Here is a 10,619-nt window from a genome sequence, read left to right as displayed (position 1 = left end):
TTGATCACCAATCTTCAGTTGTTTGTGATTGGTCGCCGCGAGAACACAAACAGAAATAATCCACCAAATTCAGACGTAGAAAAACAACTGGGAAAGTCAACTGAAATATGTGAGCATTTTACGGCGTGAAATATCACAAAAGAAAACACAGTGACAGCCCCAGCAAGATGGACAATGGTATGTAGTACTCAGGTATTTCATTAATTTCAGCATTTCCGAATTATTATAATAAATATGACACTTTGCTTTCAATTCAGCAATCATGATCAGATCATCCATCACGGTGCCACTATTTACCGGAAAACACCAGAAAATACCGGAAAACTACCGGAAAACTACCGGAAAACTACCGGAAAACACCGGAAAACTACCGAAAACTACTGGAAAACACCGGAAAATACCGGAAAACACCACAAAACTACCGGAAAACACCAGAAATTACCGGAAAATACCGGAAAACACCAGAAAACTACCGGAAAACACCAGATTATAACCGGAAAATACAAAAAACAAAACCAGAAAATACCTGAATAACAGCGCCAAAACACGCCAGAGCCAGAGCAGTCAGCGGGCCCGGGCGTAGCTAGCTACTAAACACAGGAATACGTATATGAAGAACTGAGGAAAATAGAGACAGATAAAGGAAGGACTGTGATAAGTTTAATTATTCCTCAGTTCTTCGTATACGTATTCCTGTGTTTAGCTACGCCCGCTGGCTGCTCTGTCGTGTTTCGGCGCTGTTATTCAGGTATTTTCCGGTATTTCCCGGTAGTTTTCCGGTAATTTCTGGCGTTTTCCGGTGTTTTCCGGTTGTTTTCCGGTAGTTTTCCGGTGTTTTCTGGTGTTTTCCGGTAGTTTCCAGTAGTTTTCCGGTGTTTTCCGGTAGTTTTCCGGTATTTTCTGGTATTTTCTGGTGTTTTCCGGTAAATAGTGACACCCATCCATCATGGTCAACAATTTAAATAAAATAAACAAATAAAAGTAAGGCCAGGAGGGCTGGGAATAAACTGACTCAGTCAGAGTGACTGGCCCAAATAAAATTTCTTTGGGTGCATTCGATTAGCTTTGGGTCTACCCCGCGGTGCTCACTCGGGTGAGCCCCTGACAAGAACTAAACGAACGATCACTCAGTACTCACCACTCTCGCTTGCGCTTTGTACGTCATGCCACCCCCCCCCCCCCCCAAGTGACCCACTCCACACCACAAGACCCGAGATGAATGAAGCCTGGTCATACTGGTGGTTCATACTTCCTGTGAATGTGAATGCGATGCAAAATTGTGGTGAGTTCGACATCATAACTCTGTTTTCGCAGCGATATTTAAAAGAGAGGTAAGCACAACTCAACCACTTGTGAGTTATTTGTTATGAATATGACGTCAACATTCAGAATTCCTATTGCATTCGCAGGCAGTATCATGAACAGGGCTAGTTCGTTGCAATTAACGTAAGTTGTAACCCTCCTCCTGACAAGTACATGTAGTCGGGAAGAGGGTTTTGTTATCGCAGAACCGGGCTTGAGACTGGAGTGTCTTCGTACCAAATGCTTCATGTACATGTATGACAAACAATGGACACAGTCACTACAGTCCCTATGCACTTTTCAGTACATTGAAACTGCAAAAGAATAGTAGCATATAGAACTACATGTAGTAGAAATAGAATAGAATAGTAGCATTTAGAACTAGTAGTATTGTATCCCGCTGGCGGGAGGAGGGTTATGTTATCGCAACTAGCCCTGGCAGTACATGTATAACCCGCCTCATGAAAAAGTGTGGCAAATATGCTAGACTCAAGAAGCGACGGACTCGAGTCCAGCGTATTTGGCACTATTTCATTTGAGTTACAAAACTGCTTGGGGTGCTGTACTCGTCAAAAAATAAATGTTGATATATCTGCAGCTAGGGAGTAGGATTAAACCGCAGTGAACATTTTTTGAAAACTTTTATGTATCCAGCTCCTTGACCTTGTCCTATACACATGCTCCTTGTCCTATACACAAGAACACTATTTTTCATTATAGGGTTTATGTTCTACTTCCACCATTTATTTTGTATTATTTTGTTTTTTTCATTTCAGGTACTAATATTATGCAGGAGAAGCTTGCAAAATGGAAATCAGAGAGAGCTGAAAAAACTTCAAGATCTGTCAAAATGCAACAACCACAATCTCAAATAAATGGTTCAAGTAAAGAACCATTGAAAGAGAGACATTCCCAGTCTGTCTCTCAAATTATTGGCCCAAGGAGAGAGAAAACTTTTGTGACTCCGAGGTAAAACTCTTCATTAATGATGTATTGTTTACCCTATTGCACTCATTCTTCAGCTCTGTTCACAATTCACAGGGAAGACCCTGGAAGATGCCTAAAAACCTCAAGATAAAAGTAATGCAAACAAAAATGCAAAATGAACAAAGTGATTACACATTTGCCCTAAATTTTGCCAGTGAGTTTCCAGTAGGACAAGTGAGCTTGTCATTCCACTGGTCCACTAGCTCGTCCACTTTTCCATACTTTATAATTCTGATATTTATTATCAATTCATTAAAATTAAAACAGATGGCCCAACGGCCAAAATCAACGCAAAGTTAAAAGAAAAAAAACATTAAAACATTAGGCCTACAAAGTTAAAATTGCAAAAAAAGTTAATGGCCTGACGTTTCGACCCTAGCAATATTTTTTGCATTTATACCATCGGTTCATTTGGTTGGTAAGTTGTTTGCAACAGCTAATTCTATTTTCTCAAAGTTACAATTGCAAAAATAAACACAAGAGCCAAGTGGCTGTGACAGCAATACTCAGCAAACTAAAAATAGTGTATGCTTCTTAACATTGACCACATGGGGTGCATTTTGACTGGTCCTTCTCAGGTATTTTAACTGGCATTTGTCCAGCGAACCACTGATTAATGGTAAACATGTAGTGCCAGTTGCCAATGTTTACAAGGGGAAACATAACCAATTCGAAAGAAACACATTTTCAAGATGTATATTTTGTGTATTTGAACTTCTCTCAGTGTTAACAGACAGCAAGATTCATCCAATGAAGGTTCTACACTTACTCCTGGAAGATCCAAGGCTATTAAAGATGCCAGGTTGGACTCAGGATCATCACGACAGGAGCCAGCTAAAAGAACAACCCCAGAAATGTCAATGAGGTACAGTGTAAAACCCATCAAATATTCTTAATGTTTTTTATGTTTTTTTAAGCATCATTTGTGGGGTGTCTAAGAGTTCTGGTGGTTTAAGTCATCGGAGTGTGGATTTGAATCCCGGTTGTGACATTTTTTTCCTTGAGCAAGATACTTTTATACCATAATTGCTTCACCCAGGGGTATTAATGGGTATCTGCAATAGAGGTTGATATTGTGTTTGAAAATACCTTCAGAGCGCAAAGGCAGCCAACCAGGGAGCTTAAGAAAGATTCAAGGAATTTTATTGGCCCAATGACCAGGGCACTAATGTAAAGTACATTGGAACGTTATTGTAAAATGTTTATATACCTCATGTATAGAATCCTCTAATCTGATTGGTTGAAAATGGAGTCATGGAAATAGCTATGCCCTCTTTTTCTATCAAGATGACGTTATAGTGACTTTGCCCGGGGCATAGTCAATTGACTATGCCCGCTCTGAAAATAACACAACTATGAGATAAATAATGTACGACTAGCGTTCCGTGTCACGGCGCGACCTTTCTTCGCAGACGACCTTTCATCGTATGGTCAATGCGTTGGTGATTAGAAGAATCTTTATTCTGTATAAAAGAAACATTGTATGCTTAATAATCTGAGAACAGTTGAAATTATCGGCCCTTGGTGATGTCAAAACCATGGCATAGTCATGGTTTTGACATCACCTTGCGCCTATAATTTTAACTGTGCCCCTCATAGCAGTCAATATTTCCATACTGTAGGCCTATAAGAACTGTTATTTTTTATTATATTTTTTAAGGGAAAAACTGGAACTTTGGAGATTGAAAAAACAACAGTCCGCAAGTGCAAAGAAAGTGCCCAAGTCCTCAAGTGTGTTGCAATCTGCAGTGAAAAGAGATGCTTCTTCCAGCAAGAAAGCGCATATCACACCTTCAGCAAAGACTATACAACCTAGTAGGCATTGGAACTGCACCAACCTTGCTCTCAGCTCCAGCAAGCCATCATTTCCTACACCAAAAAAACACTTGTTCAAAACACCGACGTCGTCTCTCAAAAGCAGAGTTAATAGAAGAGACACACTTGGATCCAAGTCACACGATGGTCAACCAGGACAAGGTCGTGGTTGTGGGTTTGAGAATGATGGCACATCAATTCCATCTAGTGTGGCAAACAGGAAGAGGCATGCTACGTGTGAGTCAATCGGTACTACAGAAGGATCTGAGTCTAAGAATCGGAAGACTGTGAGCTTTATCAGAACAACACCTCCTTCAAGATGTAGCCCAAGGTTGCAGAAACCAGGATCAACCAAGAAAGATGTAGAACCTCAAGGTGATGGTTTATCAACACCCAAACAGCCATGGCAAGACAGGAGTGTGGATATGAGGTTTGTATCAACAACCTTGCCCCTAGTTATCTTTCTGCCATGACTCAACTCCAGAACACTGGTTCCGCTGAACACAGACCAAGACTGCGCTCCTCCACTGATCGGACCCGGCTTGTTGTCCAAAGATCGTACAAGAAAGCTGGTGACATGACTTTCACATCTACCGCGGCTCGTCTTTGGAATGAACTTCCGATCAGTTTTCGTGAAGCGCCGTCTTTGTCTGTTTTCAAGCGGAAATTGAAAACTCATTTGTTTCCGTGATTCACTGTTTTCTTTGTTCCTCTTCTTTGTCAAGCGCTCCGTTCTTCGTGGGGCGCTTTAGAAATGCTTGTTTATTATTATTATTATCAAACTAAACCATGAAATGGAATGTATAGTCACAAGGAACAATTACATGTAACTAAAATGCAGAAACTGTTAAATAGTTTGTAAATTGGATGAAGTTTCTACCCTTGAATATCAAAGAGTCTTTCTGAAAGGCTAAAAAAATGCAAAAAATAGTTAATGGCCTGACGTTTCGACCCTAGCAGAGTCTTTCTCGAAGAGTCTTTCTCGAAGGCTTCGAGAAAGACTCTGCTAGGGTCGAAACGTCAGGTCATTAACTATTTTTTGCATTTATACTCTCGGTCCATTCGGTTGGTAAGTTGTTTGCAACAGCTAATTCTATTTTCTCAGGCTAAAAAAATATAATACTGTTAATGAAGTTATTCGATTACTGTCGTATGAGGGAAGGAAGAAGGAACAGTGCTTTAGATAAAAAGGACGAGCATTCATCAGTATTTCTACAAAGTGCAAAATGTGACGTCTCAAGACATAAAATGAATTTCTGAGACTACAGCAGCAGTACTCAATACTCAGTACAGTAATACAGTAGCATAGGCACAGTAACATTTTGCCATGTTTGTAGTGTGACATGTGTGAAGGATCAAAACATGGCAGGCTTCTATTCAACCATACATAAAACTTAACAGTATCTGTCACTCAAAACTACCTCATTAGGAAAGTTTAATTGAATCTAAAACCCATTCTTGTGATTGTTGAAACAGACACAGATTAGAGAGTTGGTTAGCAGCTAAAGGAAAAACTCCATCGAGGTACAGCCACGTTCTTAACTTTAAGAAGACACCTGCTGATGTAAGGAGACGTAAGATAGCCAATCAACGAGCAGCTAAATCAAGCAAGAGAGGTACCCCTTCACTGTGGCAGTTAGATACTGAACCATCAGAGTCCAACCAGGATGAAGTCACAACAGCTTTAAATGCAACAATGGAGGAGTGTATTTTACTTCTACAGTCAGTAAGTCAACATCTTTGGCCAATTTTTACAGAGCTATTCGAATGCATAGGCCTACAATTTTGCTAAGAGAGTTTCTTTCAATGGATGTTAAATTTGCATCCGGATAAAGAATATTATTTGGTATTTTATCCTTACAGTGTGTAAGCATCGTGTACTCAGTACTTTTCTGAGTTATTCTTTATCCCTGATTCAAACTTAATATCTCTTAAAGTGTTACAGTACCAACTGTCTCTAGCTACTGGACAATCTCAGTGATCTAGTTGATGAGACATGTACTACAGAGTTTTTCCCCTATCCAAAATCTTGTTTTCAGCTAAGTACCATTTTCATTGTGACCGATTCTTTGACAATATATCGTGAACAAGCAGCTTTGCAACGCAGCGTTCCCTGCTCAGCATCTGTATGACATTAGGGGACTCAGTTGCAACTAATGTACACATTAGAATCATTAATTTTGTATTTCTTATCTTTTAAAATGCCCTTTTTTTTCTTGAACAGTTTTGTGAATTAGACTCCGCCCTTGATTAAGTGTTGGTTCACCTTTTATGTATCTTCAATTTACGCTTGGAACACCCTTAATCTACCCTTGATTCAGTCTTCATTTATCCTTGATCAATACACCCTTGGTGTACCAAGTAGTATAATGACCTTAAATTACCCTTGAACTACACAATTTTTTTAAATTTGTTATTTGTTACTTTTTACACATCAACAGGATTGTCCAACAGAATATGTATCAGAATGGCTGAATAGCGTAGTAGACAAGGTCCCAACCATTCACAGATGTGCCAAGTACTGGCTGTGCAGAATCACAATAGCACAACAAGAAGAGAAAAATGCAAATGAGATCATCAATATTTATGAGAGGGCGGTGGAGGAAGAGGCACAGGTAAATCCATTCCTTTTCCATGAACTCTGCTTGTTTAACCAACAAAGTGAGATGCCTCAATATAGTGTATTGATTGATTTTGATGGATTTGGTCATGCAAAAGCAAATCAAACCCCCTGGAGTATAGTGAGAATAAGTGCTTACACAAATTGGTGTAAAGGTAAAACCGAAATTAATATTCTTTATCCCTGATGCAAATTTAACATCTATCAAATCAACAATGTTTAGCATTGGTCCAAACGTGTTAATTGTTTAAATGTCAAAAAAAATAGTTGTTGGCCCTAGCAGAGTCTGTCTCCAAGGCAACACAACATGTACATGTATAGTGTTATGTTAACTAAGCAGTGAAGTGGAAATACATGAATATAGAGAGGGTCAGAAAGCAAGCAGCAAAAAACAAGGGTTAAACAATGAATAGGGAGACAAGGGGGTGGGATGGAAGGAGCTGGTTTGACCACAAACAATGGAAACACAAAGGACAAGATCAAAGTCCTCAAGAGGGGGAACAAGTATACTGATTAGTGAATTAGACAGGCTCAAGAGGGGGATATCTGTGGGGAACTTATTCATCATTCCTTCTTGGATGTTCAGACCATGGGGTTGTGTGGTCTGAAGGCAGCTTTGTGTGTTGTTATTTTTTAATCATACTAAAGAAATCTGGTGGATTCAGGAAGGTCCCTTGTACTAATTCCAGCCAGACGGTTCAGGTTCATTAGTCTGGACACACAATCATAACTTATCTTGCTGGTTATATCTGTATTAACTACCTTTACAGCCAATACAAGACGTGAAGAACTCTCTACAGCAGTATGTCATCAAGCTTTTAAATCCTGTCATCCCGGCTCATCATCAAGACCAGTCTGGTGCCTCTCCAGAACAACCATTGTTATCTACTGATGAAGTAGTGACACCAGAGGCACGCCCTGTTCGATCGGAGCAACTGCTACAATCGTCTGTTTTGAAGTACTGCTTGACTGAATCAACACCTTTGTTTGATAGGTCAGTTTATAATCGAGTGCAATTTGGAAATCCTTTTTGGAATGTGATGGTCACCCAAATTAGGCCGTGTCCATCTTGGAAGGTGTGACTGCGGGTGTTGCCTTGAACACCCAGCAGGGTGGATACGTGCACATTACAAGTCGTATTATTACTATTATTATTATCATGCTTCAGTGTATGTTGTTAAAGTGAACAACCTAGGTCTATGCTGCCGAAGCAAATATGAAAAGCAAGTTTAAACTCTGTATGTTTACATAAATTAAGGGTCTTTAAGTGCCATTTAGCTAACTGGTATATGTTATTAAAAAATAAAAAAAAAACAGCCAGATGCTCATTCAGATGCATTCATTACACACTTCTTGTATCCAATCAAATGTTACAGTTGACATTCGTTAATGCTTGAAACAACTTTGGAGCGTCCTATTTTGATTTGGGTCAGCTTATTGGCTGACGCATAAAACACATCCCTGGTCAAATCATTGCTTGGCCTACATAGGTATGCACCTACCGTACACTTCTTTTCCCTTGCATAAAGAGGGACAACAGTCATGCTCAGAATCTCCCCTTTTCAGATTAGTTGTTGTGTTTGTCATCCTTGATTCCAGACATTTGCCTTAATTGTAAAAATGAATAATACAAGATATTGATATGCTGCCACCATTGTTTTTCGGCATAAGGGAGGCAAATGGAAGATTCCAGCATACAATGGCCCAAGTTATCGGTCGTGGCTTGGGCTGGGCAAAATCTAGGAATGGCCCAAATGTCAAGTTGCGACAAAACAGCGACTTTTTTGTTCTTGGGTAAACTTTGCTATTCTCTTTGTAACTCTAACAGAATCAGGAAGGCTATTGGAGAACACCTACCAGCCACAACCCCTCGGCTGAAGTTAGTAACACCAGTCCGACGATCAATCCGTCTTGATCAGCGACGCTCTGTCATACCCTCCAGTCTCTTAGATCATGACGTTTGTCTTGCATCATTAGATGAGCTTCAAGAAAGTGGTCATCAGGAATTCATCTTGAGACCTAACTGCGCCCTGGAGGCAGAGTTCTTAGATGAGGAGAATGTTTAAGTTCTTCATCTTCTCATTAAATGGCAATGAATGGATCATGACGTTTGTCTTGCATCATTAGATGAGCTTCAAGAAAAGGGTCATCAGGAGTTCATTTTGAGACCTAACCGCGCCCTGGAGGCAGAGTTCTTAGATGAATGTTTAAGTTCCTCATCTTCGCATTGACTGGCAGCATGCATCAATGAATTAGTGCTGGCAGCATGCATCAATGAATTAGTGCTGGCAGCATGCATCAATGAATTAGTGCTGGCAGCATGCATCAATGAATTAGTGCTGGCAGCATGCATCAATGAATTAATTCTGCAGCTATCACATCGAGGTATTTACAAATTAAAGTTCCATACAAATGAGTGTGAAAAGAACACCTATATTATTGAGAATCAGTGAAAAAGCTGGCATACCAGTTAAATGCCTGCTACAATTCAACTGTTCCAATGAACGAGCTGATGGTACACCATAATTTTGTATAAATGTACATATGTTTTGACATGAGAATGCTTTATTAAAAAGCCAGGTATACATGTAAATACTGCACATCTGTTTTATTTGAAAACACTTTTAATCAACGGCTCACCCAGTCAAATCAATTAAATTTGTTGTGTAATACTGGACGGACTACTGGATAGTTTTTTATTTTGGGAACCTCATTTTTACTGATTTATTTTTAAAAGAGGAGGTAATTGGATAACCTCATGTACTTAGCAATGGTTAGATTTTTTATGTCGCACAAAAAACAGGGTTTTTTTACAAGCAAAAAATGTACAGTATATCTTTTTATTGTATTATTGTAAAATATTATTTCTTATTATAATTTTTTTACAGGGGTTGATAACTAGCTCCGTGTACCAATAATGTACATTTACAAATAGGCTACCTTGGGAAATTGGAAAAATATTGAGAACACTCTGATGAACTTATCAAATAGATTGAACTTTTATTTCAAAAACTCTTAATTATAAATATCAAACATTATGTAACTTGTAAGAATGCATTATTATAGTCTTTCTTCAAATAACTTGCACGTCTTGTCTGCTTCTCTTGCCACTGAACCTCTGGCAACCTGTTGCCACTGAACCTCTGGCAACCTCTTGCCACTGAACCTCTGGCAACCTCTTGCCATTGAACCTCTGGCAACCTCTTGCCACTGAACCTCTGGCAACCTTTATGGAACCTCTTGTAGGCCCATATGGATTTTATTATATAGGTGATTTTATTTCTTCACTCACTTTGTCTGTTTGCCGATTAGCTAATTCACAAACTGTAATGTGCATGCATCAGCTTAGCACTGAAAATATTGCTGAAAGCTAAACACATGACACAAGTGGTTTTGCTTAGCAGTGTTTTCTGATTAACAGCTAAAATGATAATGACCCAACAAGTTAACATCTGGGCACGTTTTCATTGCAGTGTGCGCCTTTTCATGACAGTGTGCGCTTTTTCATGGCATTGTGCGCCTTTTCATGGCAGTGTGCGCTTTTTCATTGCAGTGTGCGCCTTTTCATGGCAGTGTGCGCTTTTTCATTGCAGTGTGCGCTTTTTCATTGCAATGTGCGCCTTTTCATTGCAGTGTGCGCTTTTTCATGGCAGTGCGCTTTTTCATGGCAGTGTGCGCCTTTTCATTGCAGTGTGCGCCTTTTCATGGCAGTGTGCGCTTTTTCATTGCAGTGTGCGCCTTTTCATGGCAGTGTGCGCCTTTTCATGACAGTGTGCGCTTTTTCATGGCATTGTGCGCCTTTTCATGGCAGTGTGCGCTTTTTCATTGCAGTGTGCGCCTTTTCATGGCAGTGTGCGCTTTTTCATTGCAGTGTGCGCTTTTTCATTGCAGTGTG

At 39.7% G+C, this 10,619-nt stretch overlaps 1 protein-coding gene across 1 annotated transcript; it reads left to right on the top strand.

The window, feature by feature from the left end:
- The first annotated feature begins 42 nt into the window (after positions 1–42).
- LOC117293345 (cytoskeleton-associated protein 2-like) lies at positions 43–8,807 on the top strand. Its single transcript, XM_033775630.1, has 8 exons — positions 43–177; positions 2,079–2,271; positions 3,014–3,154; positions 3,950–4,534; positions 5,581–5,830; positions 6,546–6,719; positions 7,495–7,718; positions 8,553–8,807. The coding sequence occupies exons 1-8, from the start codon at positions 168–170 to the stop codon at positions 8,788–8,790; spliced, it is 1,815 nt and encodes a 604-aa protein (XP_033631521.1). The 5' UTR covers positions 43–167; the 3' UTR covers positions 8,791–8,807.
- Positions 8,808–10,619: the final 1,812 nt, after the last annotated feature.

Source organism: Asterias rubens, chromosome 8, assembly GCF_902459465.1.
Source record: "Asterias rubens chromosome 8, eAstRub1.3, whole genome shotgun sequence".
NCBI lineage: Eukaryota > Metazoa > Echinodermata > Asteroidea > Forcipulatida > Asteriidae > Asterias > Asterias rubens.
This window is presented reverse-complemented; position numbering and strand designations above follow the sequence as displayed.

What these genes read in the sequence shown, in the direction of transcription:
- LOC117293345 (XM_033775630.1), top strand. An exon ending in AAAACTTTTGTGACTCCGAG is followed by an intron (nt 2,272 to 3,013) that starts GTAAAACTCTTC and finishes AACTTCTCTCAG; the next exon opens with TGTTAACAGACAGCAAGATT. An exon ending in ACCCCAGAAATGTCAATGAG is followed by an intron (nt 3,155 to 3,949) that starts GTACAGTGTAAA and finishes ATATTTTTTAAG; the next exon opens with GGAAAAACTGGAACTTTGGA.